The sequence below is a fragment of the Erpetoichthys calabaricus genome, chromosome 9 (genome assembly GCF_900747795.2).
Source record: "Erpetoichthys calabaricus chromosome 9, fErpCal1.3, whole genome shotgun sequence".
NCBI lineage: Eukaryota > Metazoa > Chordata > Cladistia > Polypteriformes > Polypteridae > Erpetoichthys > Erpetoichthys calabaricus.
Genome location: NC_041402.2, coordinates 79,919,153 through 79,939,649, shown reverse-complemented (window position 1 = coordinate 79,939,649; position 20,497 = coordinate 79,919,153). Strand labels below are relative to the sequence as shown.

The 20,497-nt window shown below is 36.7% G+C and overlaps 1 protein-coding gene across 1 annotated transcript in view; it reads right to left on the bottom strand.

Annotated features, from left to right (window-relative positions):
- LOC114657565 (serine/threonine-protein kinase Nek11-like) overlaps nt 1–20,497 on the bottom strand; it is a 327,143-nt gene that overhangs the window by 248,983 nt on the left and 57,663 nt on the right. Inside the window, exons 3-5 of the mRNA XM_028809452.2 lie at nt 11,547–11,712; nt 7,393–7,511; nt 3,392–3,456 (exon numbers count right to left, since the gene is read on the bottom strand). Coding sequence (XP_028665285.2) covers nt 3,392–3,456; nt 7,393–7,511; nt 11,547–11,712 — 350 coding nt within the window. The remainder of the gene's footprint in view (nt 1–3,391; nt 3,457–7,392; nt 7,512–11,546; nt 11,713–20,497) is intronic.

Below are 20,497 nucleotides of genomic sequence, written 5' to 3'. Positions count from 1 at the left end.
CAAGAGTACGGGGTACAAGGCTCGTTGTTACGAGCCATCCAGTCTCTGTACAGGAGGAGCAGGAGCTTGGTCCGCATTGCCGGTAATAAGTCGGACTCGTTTCCTGTTGAGGTTGGACTCCGCCAGGGCTGCCCTTTGTCACCGATTCTGTTCATAAGTTGTATGGACAGAATTTCTAGGCGCAGCCAAGGAGGGGAGGGGGTCTTGTTAGGTGACCACAGAATCTCATCTCTGCTATTTGCGGATGACGTGGTTCTGTTGGCTTCATCGGACAGTGACCTCCAGCTCTCACTGGAGCGGTTCGCAGCCGAGTGTGTAGCAGCGGGGATGAGAGTCAGCACCTCTAAATCCGAGGCCATGGTTCTCAGCCGGAAAAGGGTGAAATGCTCTCTCCGGGTTGGGAGCACAGTACTGCCTCAAGTGGAGGAGTTAAAGTATCTCGGGGGTCTTGTTCACGAGTGAGGGAAGAATGGAGCGGGAGGTTGACAGACGGATCGGTGCGGCATCCTCAGTAATGCGGGCTCTGCAACGATCCGTCGTGGTGAAGAGAGAGCTGAGCCAACAGGCGAGGCTGTCGATTTATCAGTCGATCTACTTTCCTATCCTCACCTATGGCCATGAACTTTGGGTAGTGACCGAAAGAGCAAGTTCGCGTATACAAGCAGCCGAACTGAGTTTTCTCCACAGAGTGGCTGGACTTTCCCTTAGAGATAGGGTTAGGAGTTCAGTTATCCAGGAGAGACTCGGAGTAGAGTCGCTGCTCCTCCGCATTGAGAGGAGTCAGTTGAGGTGGTTCGGGCATCTGGTTAGGATGCCCCCTGGACGCCTCCCTGGGGGGGTGTTCCGGGCATGCACCACTGGGAGAAGACCACGGGGCAGACCCAGGACACGCTGGAGGAATTATATCTCCCAGCTGGCCCTGGAGCGCCTCGGGGTCCTCCCAGAGGAGCTAGAGGACGTGGCTGGGGAGAGGGAGGTCTGGGCTTCCCTGCTTAGGCTGCTGCCCCCGCGACCCGACCTTGGATAAGCGGTGGATAATGGATGGATGGATGGACAAACATAAATCATCCTGAACCGATGAACAAAGTGGATAAACTGAAAGAAGGTTCAGAATATCAGAGCAAGTTAAATGCCTTCTTGAACAAATTAGTTTTAAGTTGTTTTTTTTAAAGAATGAATTGAGTTGGCTTCTTTAATTAATTTAGGGAGCTTGTTCCAAAGTCTAATGGCCCTGTCAACCATAGAACACAAGTTACTTTGGGGAACGACAAGATTTCCTGAATCATTGGACCTTAGTGGGAAGACAGGAACATAATAATGGAGAAGATTACTAATGCAATCCGGTGCAATGCCATTTAAAGCTTCGTAGGTTAGTATTAGAATTTTTTTTTTTATATACAATCCTGTAAGACACAGGCAGCCAGCTAGTGAAGGTGTAACAAGATGGCTGTTATGTACTCACTGTTGCAAGTCTGTGTAAGGACTCTTGCAGCAGAGGTTTGAATCAAATGGAGCTGTGATAACTGATTGGAAGAGGCACCTGCCATTACGGAGGTACAGTAGTCATTGCAGGATGTTAATAAAAGCATGGACAAGTTTCTCAGCATTAGAAAAGGACAGGAATGAGCAAACACAGGATATATTATGGGGGTGGATGTAAGAAAGCTTCTTAATGTAATTTAAGGGGATAGAATAAGAAAGGGAGGACTCAAAAATTACACAAAAACTCCTAGCAGATGAAGAAGGTCTGATGTCAGTGTCACCAAAAGTAATTGAAAATGAGCTAATTTTCTTAAGCTGAGCCTTAGTGCCAATTAGCCTGACTTTGGTTGTGTTGCAGTTTAATTGTAAAGAGTAATATTCAATCTAGGTTTTAAATACACTGAAACAAGTTGCGAGCTGAGAAAGGTCAGAGGAACTTTCATTTTTAATGCTGAAATAGATCTGAATATCAACCAAATAAAAATGACAACCCAGTGCAAAGCTACAAATAATATGGCCAAGGGGAAGAATGTAGATACAAAACAGCAGAGGGCCGAAGACAGAACCTTCAGGAAGTCCTGGTGTGACTGGAGTTAAGCTGGACCTGTTGTTGCCAAGACTAACAAATTCCATTGGACTTAAATAGGTGGAGGGCAGTGCCAGAAATACAGAATGTTTTCCATTCTGGGCAGTAGAATATCATGCTTGACAGTATCAAAAGGTCTAAGAGAATTAATATACTGAGGTATTCTCAGAGCAATAAAAGATAAAGTCTAAAACAGTTTGTTTTGTTGTTTTATTCTTTCTGATAATATCACAACCAATATCTGGGCTGGAGTATGTTAAATTGCCAAATGACTTCCCTTTTCTATATGGCACCTTAAGTCATAGACAGAATTACATATCACAAAATATCACATATCATAAAAATATGCAGAACAATCGGAATGCATTAGTTGTGCATTGCTGAGAGACCCACATTGGAACTCTGGAATTACAAAGTACAGAGTGAGACTGATCATTAACTTATCAGACAAACTAACAAATACAAGTGTGTCAACAGTGGTCCTAATATCAGTTTCTCACCCCTTTAAAATGAAGTAGAGAAACAGCAAGAAGTTCTAAAGTTCTGATGGTCAAAAAGGCTAAGGAATGTTCACAGAGATTCATGTTTTACTTGTGTTCATTTGTATAGGATTTATATGTATTGGTTATGACGAGCTTTGACTATTAAAACTTTGACTAACGTCACAACAAATTGGAAAAAGTATTACCACAGACTGATACCAGAATTCAATCAACTGCCAAACTTTGTTCTTGGAGTAGCATTGCTTGCCTATAATTAGACTCCTATCTGAAATAAAAATGCTGTTTAAATATATATATATATATATTTTTCTGCACGTTCTGCAACTTCTAAACATCCACTGTATCACCCAAACAACAAGACAACAACAACTGCTATTCAAAGTCATATAATATCAACTCAAATAAGAAATAATTGAACTATTTCAAAACATAATGACTTTAATTAACGGAATTAAATTACCTGATTAATATCTTTATAATTAAAAAATTAAATATGGAATAATTTGATGGTATTTCAAATAATTACAGTCTCTTAAAATTCTATGCTGTTCCATAGGCAAATTGCTAATTGTGAACAAGTTAAAAATATTGTCAGCAATATAAAACATTGATTACTGTTGTGCATACATGGTATTGTATGGACTATTTTATATTTACATCAGCACACTGTATATTTTTAATGATTGAGAATCAAACATATATCTATTTACTGTACATTTCTAGCTAATTTAAAACATATGATTATTTGGTGCCAAAGTGTACTTTCACTTAAAATTTTAATAAGTTTAATACGTTATCTTTTATTTGTTAAAATACATACCTATCTTGATCATTCCCTCCTTAAGAAAAATATTTTTAGTCTTCAGATCTCTATGTAGAATTAGTCTAAAATTTAAGCAAACAAAGATGATTACTTCTGATTAGGCATGGTTAAGTCTTATTGCAATATTTTATTATTACTGTAAGCATACTGGGCAGAATGGTGGTGCAGTGGTAGTGCTGCTGCCTCGCAGTTAGGAGACCTGGGTTCACTTCCCAGGTCCTCCCTGCGTGGAGTTTGCATGTTCTCCCTGTGTCTGCGTGGGTTTCCTCCGGGTGCTCCAGTTTACCTCCCACAGTCCAAAGACATGCAGGTTAGGTGCATTGGTGATCCTAAATTGTCCCTAGTATGTGCTTGGTGTGTGGGTGTGTGTGTGTGCCCTGCAGTGGGCTGGCGCCCTGCCCGGGGTTTGTTCCTGCCTTGTGCCCTTTGCTGGCTGGGATTGGCTCCAGCAGACCCCCCGTGACCCTGAGTTAGGATATCGCAGGTTGGACAATGACTGACTGTAAGCATATTGTATACAGTATGAATACACCTATTAATAAACAATATATTAACATTATTCTCATTTATAAATCAGCAATGTACTAGACCAGGGGTCCCCAACCCCCGGTCCGTGGCCCACTACCGGTCCACAGTCGTCTGACAGCCAGGCCGCAAGAGAACTGCCGGCAACGGTGACTCACTCAGACTTTTCAGAATGCTTGGCGGACGGGGCTTTGCAGCGGCGCAGAGAGAGGAGAGAGACCGAGGTGAGAGAGTATTACAACAAAGTATTTTTATGGTCCCGACAGTTTCCCCATATGACATGAGTCTATAGAAATCGCGTTACTATGAAGTACATTCAACAGATGCTTTTGTGGTCGCAGCTCAGTTGTGCACATTTGCACAACGATCCCCAAACAGAAACATTGTAAAAAAATCTCTTTCTTCGAACTTTCCTTGTACTGTTTTTATTTTTTATTTATTTTTTTTGCTGCTTTTGTTGTCTGTGGTTTTCAGTGATACCTTTTGCTTATTGCTTGTCAACATTTGAAAAACATCCATTGGAATTTAACTCATTGTCACCCTCCTATAGAAACGGAAGACACGAAAAAAAGATAGCAGTGTTAATGTTTGTGATGTGCAATCTGTTAGAATGGCAAATGTAAAGCATATGTCTTTGTTATATGCAAAAAAAGAAGAAAAATCTCAGATTGCAAACATATGCAAACTGCTTAATAACTTTAATAATAATAGAAATGTTATGTAAATTGTGTATAAAACTGACCCCCAACCGACCGGTCCGTGGAAAAATTTGCATCTAATAAAGTGGTCCTTGCTGTCAAAAAGGTTGGGGACCACTGTACTAGACCACCGCATCCACTAAAAAGCTGGAAATGCCAAAAGAACCATGCACATGAATACCCCTGGCCTCTTATGAACCTGACAGCTATAGGGTGAAACAAATTTTTTTAACACATAAAAAAAAAAATTGCACACAACATCCTGATGAAAGTGTGAAAAAAGCATCAGATGTTGATTAGGATATCTTACAAATGTTGAATTCAGTTTAGATGAGGTGACTGAAAAACAAAACAAAACAAAAGATGAATAACTTAATTACACTGCAAAACAGTTTTTTTGAAAAGTCTTGATTCCTGGTTTTACTGCATCACGTAGGAACTCTGAGAAATAGAAATTTATATGTTTACTGACAATAACGTATCTAATCATGTTTATGTTTCGCATAAGCTATTAAATTCAACAGAATTAAAAGTGTTTTGCTCCTGATTTTCTTTTGTATTCAATGTCTGGTGCATCACGTTCCAGTGTCCAACAGTAGTCAGCAAGCATTGATGGATTCCAGTTGCTGTGGTATCGTTTCTCCATTGTAGCAATGTCCTGGTGAAACCTTTCACTGTGTTCGTCACTGACAGCACCGAGATTTGCAGGGAAGAAGTCCAAGTGTGAGTGGAGGAAATGAATCTTGAGTGACATGTTGCACTTCACTGTCTTATATGCTTTGAGAAGTTTGGCTACCAGCTGAATGTAATTTGGGGCTCTGTAATTGCCCAGAAAATTGTCAACAAGGTCTTTGAAGGCTTTCCAGGCAATTTTTTCCGGCCCAACTAAGAGATCTTCAAACCGCTTGTCACTCATAACATGTCTGATCTGGGTGCCAAAAAAAATGCCCTCTTTGATCTTGGCGCTCAGTTATTCTTGGGAATATCTGTCTTAAATAACGAAAACCTTCGCCTTCCTTGTTCAGTGCTTTCACGAAATTCTTCACGAGTCCCAGTTTTATGTGAAGAGGAGGCAAAAATATCTTTGCCAGGTTGACAAGCGATTCATGTGCCACATTTTTCTGTCCTAGAACTAACTTTTATACGGAGTGGCCAGTTCTGTCGAGAATAGTGCGACTCTTTGGCACAGTTGTCCCATTCACAGATGAAACAACAGTACTTTGTATAGCCGAGCTGCAGTCCTAGTAACAGAGCAATGACTTTAAGATCTCCACAGATATTCCAGTTGTACCTGCTATACTGGACGTGCTTCAGCAACAGTTCCATATTGTCATACGTTTCTTTCATGCGTGCTGCATAGCCAACAGGTACTGAAGGATAAACGTTGCCATTGTGTAGCAGAACAGCTTTCAGGATAAACAATGATGAATCAATGAAGAGACGCCACTCTTCCGGGTTGTGATCACAACCCAAGGCCGAGAACAATCCTTCAATGTCACAACAGAAACAGAGACTGTCAACTTGTGCAAAAAATTTGGTTATATCATGATGTCGGCCTCGAAACACAGACAGTTTTGTACCTGGTGACAGCAAACACCATTCCAGCAGTCTCGAACACAGCAGCTCAGCTTTTGCTTTTGACAGACCCAAATCTCTGACCAAATCGTTCAATTTGGACTGTGTTATTAGATGTGGATCACCTGATGAACATGGTTCAAAATCCAGGTCAATGTCACTGTGTGTACCCTGCTTTGCTGTTTCTTCATCTGTTTCATATATGGTCCAATCTTCTGGTGGTTTCAGAATTGGAAGACTGTCGTCAGGCTCTCAGACTGACAGCACATGTCAGACAACAAATGTGAGGCGCCCATTCCTTGTCTTGATCACCAATTTTGCAGCCGAAATACAGATGATAAGCTTTCTTCACAAGAGCAGTCATCCAACGTCTCTGAGGTGCAAGTGTATATTCACCACAGATATAGCAGAATGTATCGTGGCTGTTACGACATTGACGAGACATATAGCCCAATACCAAAACGTCTATAGCATCAAGCTTTATTACTGTTATATTGCTACAGATACTTTACTTTACTGATACTATACATACACACTGACTATCTATATTAACCAAATGAGTAGGATCGCTGTATGCAAGCCACCTTTATAGCATGCTGAGACAGCATCAAGCTTGTTCAGACCTATCCAGGCATACCCAGGATGTCAACTGCCACAGAACAGCTCCAACCTGGCCTGATTAAATGCCTGGACAGACCCAGGCTGCACAAACCGTTGTTGATAAGTCACTTACGGGAGCGAAAATGTTTGGATACAAATATAAGAAAAAATCATGACAAAACTGAAGATTTCTCTGAAACAGTACGTGATGGGTAATTTGATGTGATATTCATGATCAGCACCCAAACATCTATAAGAAACACCCAACAGTGTTCAAGAAGCAAAAACTTTGTTGTGCAGTGTAATCATTTGGTGCAAAACCGGGACAACACCTGGGAAGGCAACATTACATTGCAGCATAAATTTTGAAGCCTTGCTGAATGGAAAGGAATGAGTAAAGAAAATACAGTAGTGTACTGTAGTCTTTATCAGATGAAACACTGAGTACAATAGGAATATTAATCACAATTATACTGTCATACTGCAAAAGACTGACAAAGACAGCAACTCTTTTAATTGTCTGGCAAAAAACATATCTTGTCAGAAAGTATTATTGTATATCAAAATTTAGTCAAGGTAAAAAGGGCTAATAATATTTACCTGTCATGTAGATACTGTACACCAAGTAGGATCTGGATCAGCCACTCTACAACTTGTTTTTCAGAGTACAACTTTTTAATAGCTTGACGCTCACGCAGTTTATTGTGTAGGTCTCCACCCTGAAGGTAAAGTATGTAAAAGAAAAAACAATAATAGAACATTGAGTTTTTATGAGAACAGGCCATTTAACTCAATTAAATTTGCCAGCTCTGTTCAGTTTTTCTAAAATGACACTCATTTGGGTTTTAAAAGTCTCTTAAATATTATTGACTACCACACTATTTGGTAATTCCATGTACCTATAGTTCTTTGTATGAAGTTGAACAACACTAGTACTAGTTAAAGAAAAACAAATGTTCTGTTGTATTGATACATTTTAAAATTGCAACTGTGTAAAACTCTAACAATAAATGAAATAAACCATATTATGTTAATTTAGTGAGACCAGCTAATCTAACCTAAGATGAGAGAAAATTTAAAATCTGTTTTAGGAGTCTTTGGCACTTAAAGTAACCCCAGACAAGTTATTATCAGTTAATTGCAGAAAACACTAATATACACACCTATTCTCACTTACACTGCACTGGTATTGAGTCTCTAATTAACTCCAGGAATAAAACTTACAAGGAGCAAAATTCAGTATCTCAGGAAATTAGAATATTACATTCTCTATGGGGTTTAGGTCAGGCAAGTTTGCTGGCCAATCAAGCACAATGATACCATGGTCATTAAACCAGGTATTGGTACTTTTGGCAGTGTGGCCAGGGGCCAAGTCCTGCTGGAAAATGAAATCAGCATCTCCATAAAGCTTGGCAGCAGAGGGAAGCATGAAGTACTCTAAAATTTCCTGGTTTACGGCTATGGTGACTTTGGACTTGATAAAACAGAGTGGATCAACACCAGCAGATGACATGGCTCCCCAAATCATCACTGATTGTGGAAACTTCATACTAGACCTCAGGTGTGTCTATTTGTCCAAGCTCTTATTATGGCTGGAATAGATATTGTTCTCTAATGTTTAATTAGGACTTAAAGAATAAAAGATGACTGAATGGAAGGGTAATCTTCCTGTTGTATTCCTTGATAGTCTTCCTGTTAAGATTTCTTATCAGGATATCTTCCATCAACTTATTTATACCTTTAGTTCTTTGTTGCAGTAAAACATAATATATGCCACCAGCAAACATTGCATATCAGTCTATAAGGGGCACAGTCATACACAAATTCAAAACATCATTTGCTGCAAGTAATATACTGTACACTGCACTGTATATACGTAAATCAATATTAAATCAAACATCAATTTTTTTTGCAATGGCTAATTGCAAGATTATGACAACTTTAGCATCAAGTCAGGCCCTAATAATTATATTAACTATTCTTTTTACTTTACCTTCCTAATCCAAGCTTTCAAATACAAATGCATGAACATGTGAATTGTATTATATAATTTTACCAATCCATTTTCATTATCTACTTAAATGATCTACAGTATTTTCATTGCCTTTCCAGTGCAACACAATGGTTAACATTAGTACCTCACTGCTTCAGGTGTCTGGGTTTAAAGTATAGTGTAGTCACTGTGAGGGGACTGCATGTTCATCCCTAATCTGTGGGATATTTCTCCAAATATACCGCTCTTCTCCTATACCCAAAAGACATGCATGTTAGGTTAATTGGTGGTTTTAATCTGATCCACCATAGGTGTGTGCATGAGTGTGACAAACAACACTATATTAGAATAAGATTAAAAAAGGTAGGGATGGAATTCTCTTTGTAAAAATCGCACATACTGTATGTCCAAGATCTGGTCACATCTAACCTAAGTTAAAATGCATTGTTTCTGCAGCTTTCATCATATGAATTTCGTTACCCAATGTTGACTTGAAATGATCTTTACTTTCATATTTGATTCTTGCTTAGCTTAAATTTAAGAAAAGTATTTTTTCTCCATATAATGTCTACTTAAATTGTGTAAATTATATATTTGACTAGCTCTTACCCCCCGGGTCCGCCCACATAGTAGTGCAACAGGACAAACTTTAAAAATCAATAAAAAAATGTAATTCTGGCCAAGTGAAAAGTAGGCCACTGTATCTGATTTTGTTCAGCACTGATGGGAGAGCGTCCCCCACGTGGGTAGAAAAACACGTGGCTGTCATATCTGGCAATCAGCAGCTACCCTCTAACACACACATAGCTCTGATCTCTCTCTCAAAAACGTCAAATGTTACTCCTTAACAATGTGTAGATGATAATGTCTGTTGAAACAGGTATTGCTAGCTAAGCGGAGGCAAGGTACACTCCAACACATGGCGAGAGGTAGACCAACTCGAACAGAGGCTGGCGTGTGAGTGAGGAGGGCCCTGCCCCCGCCCCTTGGCCTGCAGCGTCTCTCTCGGATTCGTATAAATATATCGGTACCGTAAGCGAACTATGATACTTAGTGCAATGACAGAAGTTGCAAAATGAATCGGAACGTTCAAGCAAATTATATAAAAAAACGCAATGTAAATCCGTTAAGTAGTTCTCTTGTGAAAAGCGGACAGACATACAGACAGACAGATGTTGGATTTTATATATAAAAATAGATTAATCTTAGAATGTTAGTTAATTATTTCACACTATTTAGGTTTTATTATCTTATTCTTTCAATATGAATAAATCCCCTTCAAGGCTGGTTTCTGCATTATGCAATGAACAATAATAATAAACAGTACAATGTTAGGGATAACAATTTCAAAATGATACATTACTTTTATGAAAATTATAAACAGCACATTCTGACATTTTGCTTATTTGGCAACCAACCACCTTTGTTTTAAAAATCTTTTCACCTCAGGAAAAAATTGATTCTAATAAAAAGCCAACAAATATATATTTTAGTTTTCAGCATATACAAAACACAGCTTAGATGACACACAAATCATTGTTGGAAATCACAGTAATTTGACAACTTAATGGTCTAATCCTGTCCAAAATAACTTTAAACACTGTTGTAATAGGAATTGGGATGACTTAAATCCGCCACTATCTCATAGATAAGAAAACATTCTTGTACAAAACAATTTTAAATCTGAACCATCCCAAAACATATTCCCTTCTGGCATCCCTCACAATAAGGGTTCAATCCTTGATATATTTTAGATCATTTTAATTTGGAGATGTGTTTCTGGTGTACAATTTTCAGCTGAATTATGGTGTGTTTTACATATATTGATGATGGATGAATGTTGTGATTTATCAACTTCTACTCCTTGCCTGAGATACTGATACAGATGTCACTTTCTCAGCATTTTTTCTAAAGTGATATGGATGTAACCACTATGACATTAATTGACAAAGTCTGGAAATGCAACCAATATTATTTTTATTACTAATTAAAATATTTTTGAGTGTTCATGAAGAATTAAGAAAGTTAGACAAATTCATTATTATACAGTTATCTAATTTGTAAATAGAAAAATATGTCTGTTGTGGGAATTCCATATTTATGGCAAAGTTACCATACCATACCATACCATTTTTATTTGTTAAGCGCTTAAAAACACAGCATTACAACTGACCGAAGCGCTGATTGATTAGTTGGTTGATTAAAAGCTGCAAACATATTGTACAAAATAAGAATACATAATAAAGGCTGAGATACCTTTTGACTTCTAAGACCGAAATACTATGTAATTGAAAAGGGTATAAGGGCAACGTTGTCCTATAATGGAACAGCACGTTACAGAGTCTACACAGAGAACCATTGACACTTGGAATAAGCTACCAAGTAGAGTGGTAGACAGTAAGATTTTAGGGACTTTCAAAAATAGACTTAGAAGAATTAAGTGGATATGACTAGCAAGTTTTGTTGGGCTGAATGGCCCGTTCTCGTCTAGATTGTTCTAATGGTCTAAATGTCATTGATTTTGAGGTTTAGCTGACATTTTTACCACTGGGGGACAAGGGGAGCTGAACTAAATGCAGCAACTTTAGATTCTACATTGCAGAAAACCAGAGCCTATGTATCTTGATAGCTATAATTAAAATTTACTTAATTATGTGTGAAGTTAAATCTGAAATCTGCATCAGTTTATTCCAAATAGTAGGGACTTAACATGCATTTTTTAAACTTTTTTTTCACATTTGAATTCATTTAAAGTCAGTACCTCACAGTATTCTGTGACTATGCAAAAGGAGTCAAGCTCTGCAAAACTACTGTAGAAATGAACAATTGCTAGATGTTGTAAGCTGGAAAGAAGCTGTGCCTCTTTGGCAAATGAGACAGTCTCATCTCCTCGCAGCTCTCCCAATAAAATGCGTTTTAAAACTTTCCTGTAGAAATAAAAAAAAAAAAAACATTGAATCAATTATTTTCAACTTTTAAAAAGCCTGTATTAATATTGTGCACCTAATAGCCGTAATTTTGTAATGATTTATAAAGGATCTGGTATTAAACATATATTGCACATATATTCATTAAAGTGTAATATACATACATTTATCCAGCACATACTGAACCTGCTTACTTGTCTGTCCTGGCATCTTTGTGAACAAGGCAGAAACAATTGCATTTATTGTTTTCAACATGAAATACAAAACAGTAGTTTTTCAGAGTTATTAGGACATATTCTCATCTGCATAATATATAATCAAAAAACATAAATAGAAATATCTGTACCTAACAGCATCATTTCAAAGGATATTATAATTGAACATGAATCTATATGACTGCTACAGTAACTGAGCTATTCCTTGAGAATTGAAGGCCTATTATCTAAGTGCGGACTGAAGCAGATATGAGGTTTCATTCATTAGTGATACATTTATCTCCTTCACATGTAGCATATGCTTTTCCAAGCATGGTGTAATCAACCGCTTACAGATACCCAATTAACCGTGATGCAAGGCTTATACAAAATGGTGCAAGACAATATTAGTTTAGAAACTGATTTAACATTCTCACATCTCCTCAATTTAGCTCAATGTCACAGGGCCACAAGGCAGGAGCTAATCCTGGATAGGATGAAAATCTACCACAGGATCTACTTACACACACTGACACACAGAATTGCCAATCAACACAGCATGCACATTGTTTGGATGTAGATAGATAAAAACAGTACACCTGAAGAAAATCAATTCAGGATATGTGACATCAAAACCTTGATAATGACTGGCTACAGCACTGCTGGATACATTCAGGGCTAATCACTGTGCCACAATGCCTCCTAATGTTAATATTACTTCATAAAAACCTAATTTTATTCAGTGATCAGTTTTAGTCCTATTGCAGGCAAATTCACATTCTCAAGCCAAATACAGTTTTTCCTATGCACGTTGTAAGAATAGACTCTATGATGTTATGATACAGGGTGAATAAACCTGCACTTCTAGGTATCATTCCCTTCACTTATTAAATTGCTTGTTTTGGTATTTTCTCATATTTTCTACATTTTAAATGAACTTCATATGATAATGTAGTTTATTTCAATTTATGCCATTACCTTTCCGGGGAAACAAAAAAATTCTACATACAATGATTATTAATAGGAAGAGAGCACTTCCAATTTACACAGTTAAAAGCACCACAACAAATATGAGTTACAGTGTTCCCATACAAGACATATATATGACAGGGTGCAGAACTGGTTAATTGATATAATGTTCATTTTAAATGTGTCATAGTGAAGTAACGATATTAGTGATTTAAGAAATCTATTGTCAACAAAATAATAATTATGTATTTTAATGTGTTTTTCACTAACTTAATTTTATTGATATTAATAAAGATATTCAAGCCATCAACCATTCACTTCAAACCACACAGTAGTTGCTGGTACAGTAGTATTAGGATTTGAGTGTTCTCACCAACACAGAAACAAACCTGCTATGTTTGAAAAGGGCCATGCACATCTGCACCCAATTCTTTCAAACCTATTAAGATTATTTTTATGTGAAGTATAAACTAAATCAAACCAAGGTCTTTCATTAAATTAATTAGTACGGAACATAGTTTGATAATTGTCAGTGTGACTTTAGTTTTACATAACATAACATTCCCAAACTTACTTTAATCACTTTATGGTGATGGGGACCAGAATCCATTGCAGCACTTCAATCATAATGCAGTAACCTGTCCACTGTAGGTTTTATTCACATACAATGAACTGGCAAATGACCTGGCATTCACATCTTTAGGGACATGTAAGGAAATCAATAGTACCACATGCAGAGAGGATCAGAACATACAAACTCCATGTTGGTAAAATACCCCAGCACACTTGATTCATGAGGCAGCAGGACTAATTCACTGGGCCACCATGTCCTTGGCTTTATATTCTACTTAATTTCTTAATAAGATGCTAAAACTAATGTTTTAACTGATAGGTTTTGATTGAAATGTTTGCTTCTTGTTTCCTGGTTTAAGCATTCACCTGTGTGTATTAAAACTATTATGCTTTCCATACATGTCCTAACAAGAATGTAAATCAGTTTAGCAAAAAGAAAGTTAATTTGTATTATAACTCTTTACAAATTATTTCTGATGAAAGTGTACTAGGGTGCTTAGGCAGAATGATAAGAAGAAACTGATATACATCTTAGTTGTAAACTTATGCATTTTCTCCTAATACATGGCCTGGCAGCCTTTCTTAGTCTTTAAATCAGAATTAAAGCAGTCCTCTCCTGGCAGGTCTAGACAATAAACTGAATATACCGCAGCATTCAGACAGTTCGGAAGAAAGGCAAGGTTTTCTTTAATGTAAAATAGTAAGGCATACAAACATAACACAAAAGTAAGAAAATCAATATATCCATCTATATTTCACACCCATTTTCCAATCTATTACATTGGCTTGGCAGGTACTATTATTTGAATGGTGCAGCAGTCAATGACAGGGCACACTAGCCTACACATGCACTCCGTTACATTGGACTAACTTAACCCCGATGAACAAAACATAAATGTGTTTTGGTATGGAAGGTCATCCAGAGCATCCAAAAAATACATAAATAACAAAGTTAGAGGTCTAATTAATTAAAGTTCAATTAACAGCATAAAACATTGGAATCTAGATGCAAGTTATTTTTAATTATGTGAAATTAAGTCATATAACAGTGCTGCTTATGCTTGCTTTTGCTCCCTTCTTCTTCTCATACACAACCTATTTTTTAATAGCTTATGTTAGTTGGTCACACTACATGGCTTTAAAGTGAAAAAACACAAAAGCTTAAAGCTAACACAAAACTTAATTGTAAGCTACAAACTAGTTTGAAGACCGATTAGGAAGTTTAATTTTGTTGAGAAACAGTCAATGCCATTGAATATTTCTAGATTGCATTTGATGTTTTCTGTTAACCAAAGATATTAAAAACTCTGGGCACTTCAATAAACAATAGTACACTGAAAATATGTACAAAGTGTGTGGTTAATGGTTCTGATTTTCAGTAATAATGAGGGAAATGTGTTAAAAAGAGAAAAAAGTCTTGAATATTTACAGGAGGGAACTGGATGTAAGAATTCTGAAGTTTATGCAATGTCATTTCATATTCTACATTTTTCACACTGATTTTTATGCTCTTTAGTAAACAATGTACTTCATTTATAATATTCAGAATGATGAAAAAGGTCCTTATGTCATCTTGTTAATTAAGGTCAAGCAATGTTTGGATTATGATAGGAAGAATAAAGTGTTTTTCACAAATTACAGCAAACAATACATTACTTTTATTGTCTTATAAATATATAAGTATTGTATAGTAGTGAAATCACGAATGAGTCACACAGAGAGTTTTTACTGAAAAATACTAGGCACTTAAGTTGCAACATAGCAATGTAAAATTCATTAGACTGAATTTATTTTCAGAACTAGAATTACAACATAATAGTTAATTAAGCAAACAGTTGTTCTATTTTTATTATTCTCCACGTGTTTTCAACTTACTGGTTACATTTTTAAACTACATTTAATCACCCAATGCACTTATTAAATTACTTAATGTCTCCCCAGTAATGGATGGTATGTATCTATTTTTAACATCTGTCTCTCTTTCACAACTGACATAATCATGAACCACTTACAGTTTCCAGGAGTACATTGATTTATGCTGCTTTTATAAAATGCCATTTATAACAATCATATCTAATAATGTAATTTATAATTTATGGTACTTCAGTTAGACTCATTATGTTCAGAATGATTATTTTCCATAACATATCTTGTAAAATTCAAGGGTTGAAAGTGGATTAAATGTAACAATTTTAAAAACTTAACAGAGGAAGTATATTCACAAACAAACATGATTACTCATTGTAAAATGTTTTGTATAAAATAATAATGGATTGATTGACATTAAAATACTTCATATTTTTAATATTATGATAACAGCTTCAAAACATATTTATCACTCCTGGCTGTACCATTGCTCTGTATATAGGACAACTTACATCCACCTTGGAAAGGTGTTTATTCTGGAAAATAAAAAGCTATACCATCAAATTAGACTGAACATGCTGATTTACTAATAAAGACTTTCAATTCAAGAAATAAAGATTATCAATTGGGGGCAGCGTGTTGAAAAAGCAATGGACCTGGTTCAACTAGCTTTCAAAGTCACCCTCTACCCAAGCAAAGAAATGAGTGGGACTTTGGCCTAAGCATAATTCAAGTTGCAAGCAGGTTTGACATTTTGCCCTTTGTCATACTTCAGACCATTGCAGATTACTACTCTCCTTAAATCAGTACAGTTCCTGTAACTTGCATTTAGTAAGTTGTTTACAGGAAATATGACTGAAGAAACAAGTTATTTTGGAAAATTTTAAACGGCTAATACTTGTTTCCTAAATGACTACTGGCTCAGTCCAATGGACTGTCAGACATAACCTTAGACTTGCTTATTGATGAAGGTCTGTTTTATCCAGGTGCAAAATGTCCTTGCAACTAAATTGTCATATCCAGTTTTTTGTTTCTAAGAAAGGAAACAACTTGCAACAGGAAAACCCAATATGAACAATCTCAAAGGGAAAATTATAGTTCTGTGGCTTTATACACAAGGCCTTGACCAATGACATGATGCTGGTCTTGATTTGCAGATTTTAAACACTCACATTACTGCCATATATCTCAACAACACCTGTTCTTGGATAAATGCAAATTCTCCTCAGCTAAACTGTAAGAAGAAAGAACTTCTTGTGTATTATTAAGCACACATTGAAAACTAAAACTCTTCCTACAAGCAATATGCAGAAATCATGAAAAAGGCAAAAAATGTAATAGGATATATTGCAAAAATTACTGAATATACAATCAAGAGACATTAACTTGTAATTATGCAATGTACTAGTGAGAACATGTCTGAAGTACCATACGCAGTTTTGGACAACATGGTATGGCACAGCAGTTTTAGAAGCTGTGTGGTGAACAGCAACTAGGTGGATCCCTGATATAAAGGGCATATCCTACCTAGTCTAACAGATAAGATTTAATCAATTTAATCATGAACAAATGAGAATATAATTTGTGTCTCCAAATTTCTAAGACATCAAGAAAGGCGATTCAAAAGGATTCCTTAGGTTAATTAATATACCAAAAATTTAAGGATACTGGAGGATATTAAAGACAAGTACAGTGCATAATTCAGAACATAATCTAGGGAGTACATCTTCACACAAAGAGATATGAAACCTGAAATACATTTTCAAACCCTATAGCAGAAGTGGAAACCATGACAGCCTATAAAGGGTGTCAAAAGTCAGGTCCATAAGTATTTGGACAGTGCCACAATTTTCATAATTTTGGTTCTGTACACCACCACATTGGATCTGAAATAAAGCAATCATCATGTGATTGAAGTATAGACTTTCAGCTTTGATTTAAGGGGTTTTCCAAAAATATCGTATGAACCGTTTAGGAATGACAGACATTTTTCTGCATTGCCCCCACCTCCCCACCACTTCCACTTATGGACCTGACTGTAGGTGAAATGGTGAGACAATTTAGCTATTAGCTATCTGAAAAAGTCTGATGGACTAAATGGTTGCATATTGTTTGTCAAAAATTTTATGTACTTATGTACTTTTTAAACATAAACACTGAATCCTGGCAAATAATCCTATAACTATCTGTAAAAATGTTTACTGGTGTACAGGACTTCCAAATACAGCTTCTAGATGGCAGATTAGAAAAGAATCAGATGATAAATCACATTTCATTTCAAATGTTCAACTACTGCAGTTTCTTGCTTGATGCAAAATTATTTACTGACAAAACATATATTAACTCATCACAGCTAGCATTATGGAGTACCTGGATGTACTGCTTCCCCAATACAAGCACGTAAGCCTGTCAGTAATTTATATTTTAATTTCATGGCTGCTACTCTGCTACGCCTTATAATTATATTTTAGTTTCATGGCTGCTACTCTGTAGAGCCTTATACATAGACTGTGTGTAAGCATCTACCATTCAAAACATTTAAATCGCAGTAATAAACCTAACTTTCCACTGTTAATTTTAAGAAGCATTCTGGAAGTAATTCTCTTAAAATGGATATCACACAGTTTCCACTAGTTTAACTTGATCGCTATCTCCACTGTGCACTACTCTCTGTATTTGATATAAAATCATTTCCTACATCCTCACAATGTCTACCATTACCACATCCGTTCATTTTATGTATTTTACTGTCATTTTATTCTGCATTATATTTGTGAATTGCAAAACATAAAAATAAAGATTGATAGTTTTCTTCCATTCCTTGGCCCTCTGGACGTAGAAGTGCAACCAGTTTCCACTCCTTTTACAAATTGACATTTATTATCATGCATTTTTTTTACTACTGTGTATATTAGAATTTCACCTCTTACAAGATGCTTCTCGATGTAATCAATCAATTGTATTGTCCATATGAGAAATTTTCTTTTCTACTTTCTCTTCAATATATTATCAGTTTAACAAATGACAGCATCTATACTAGCTCCCCTTCCTTAATCTCCCAGTTCTACTCAGAATTCTCTGAATCTTCCTCTTCCATGATAGCTTATCAACCACACTCAATTTTTACAAGAAGTCTAATCTTTCCTCTGTCCTCGTTTATTACTCATTAAAATGCTTCAGACCACTTTTTGTATTCCTGTCCTATTCTACTTCATGATGGTCTTTCTCAAACTTATTGTTTTCAGACCTCTATATAGTTTCTTCCCTGTGTCATATTGTCTTTCTTTGGATTGCTTTGCCAAGCTCTCTGTACCTTTTTGATTGTCTTGATTTCCACTGTTCCCTAATCTGCTGTCTAGCTCACAATTTTCCTCATCAACATTACTTAACCATCTGTATCCCATGTTACCTAAAAATAATAGTATGTGATTGCAAATACCTGGGAGAAAAAAATCAAAACATCCCTTCTTAAAAAGTACCACTGTCATCCTTCTTTTCATTTTCATTAATGTCAGCAAAAAACAATCTTTTCAAAGTATCACTTAATAATCAAACCAGAATCCTTGACAACTCTTCTCCACCATTAGTATACTGTACTCCTGAGTCCTCCTGATACTTTTATCTGAGATTTTGGTTGTAAATTAATGAAAAGAATTCCGATTTTATTTCATTATGTACTTGCTTTCCTGTTTACTGCTTCTCTTCTATACATAATTTTAATATTTCTGACTTGCCCTATAATAACAGACCAATCACCTGTACATCAGAATTTATTCTCACATTCATCATCTTTACTCCCCTAATTCCATACATACAATGCACACAGGTAAATTTCTTGTAGATTATAAAAAGGCTTACATGATTTTCATTCTAAAAAGTCTTCAGTCAGCTGTTAGAGAGAATTAATCTAGTCTCCCTTTTAAGATTACTATCAAAAGCTCTGGAATACATTGCACACTATTTCTTTAGGACAAAATCTTGCAGAAATCTTACAAATGTGGCTTTTGAAGTGATCATTCTATGGAGACTGCTCTACTTTCAGTCATGCTTTTTGGTCTGACCAAGCTTCTTCACTCTACCCTGTAATTATCCTAATGAAATTTCTTCAACTTTGGTCTCGTCCGTTACGGGAGATGGACGTCTGAAGCAGAGCTCCGTTGCTTTATTTTTTCTCTTATTTCTTATTATCCCAAGGTATCCTGTATTTACCTAACCAAAAGAGTTTCTACTACAGTATATAAACACGAGTAACAAGAAAGGGGGTCAGAAAGAAGCGGAAAAGAAACCTAAAACTACATCCAAGTCTAGACAGGTTTCAGGCCCAAGTGCAAGAGTAAGGTACGGCCTTTCAGAGACTGACCTGGAACAGGCAGGTGAAAGCACAGACTCCCCAGGACCCCGTTCCACTGCACCATCTCCAGTCGAGAGTGAAAATGGGAGTGAAGGTGCAAGTGATGCAGGTCACGATAGCTCAACGATTCCAAAAGATCACTTGAAACTAGAAATGGCCTTGCAGTCCACGCATTCATCTTCTCCTCGTGAGCCGGAAGCTTCGGCCGTAACGGGGGTTGCCATTTCACCTGCGGAGCACGAAAGCTGAAACGATTTGTCCGAACTGAAGGAAATGATCGCAACAGCCATGGCCATAAGTGAGCTCAAGAAAGACATTCAGAAAGACATTCAGAAAAATATGAAGAAAGAAATAAATGGCTTGCTCAAGACAATCGAGAAGACAAACGAGAAGCTGCGGCTGGAGCTGCAAGAGATGCAGCAGGAATATAAAGACTTGGAAAAACGTATATATAATCGTTTTGTTGAAGTCTTTAAAGATATGCTGAGAAAAATTGAGGAACACATTCAGGAAAATGCGTCTAAACTGAGAGAATTTGCCGATCAGCTGAAAGACATTAAGCAGACATTCATGACTCGAATTGAAACAGCGGAACAATTGGCATCGAACGCCGATGGAAAAGCTACAGCTGCGAATTCCAAATGCAAAAATCTCAGAGACAGACTTCCGGCTCTGGAAGATGGATGCAGAAGGAATAATATTAGAATTGAAAGTCTACCTGAGAATCGTGAAAGTCAAAATCCAGTGAAACTCGTAGCTGAATTCTTCTCAAAAATAATTGGAGAGGACTTTCAATCAGATACCGAGATAGCGGCAGCTTATCGCATACGTG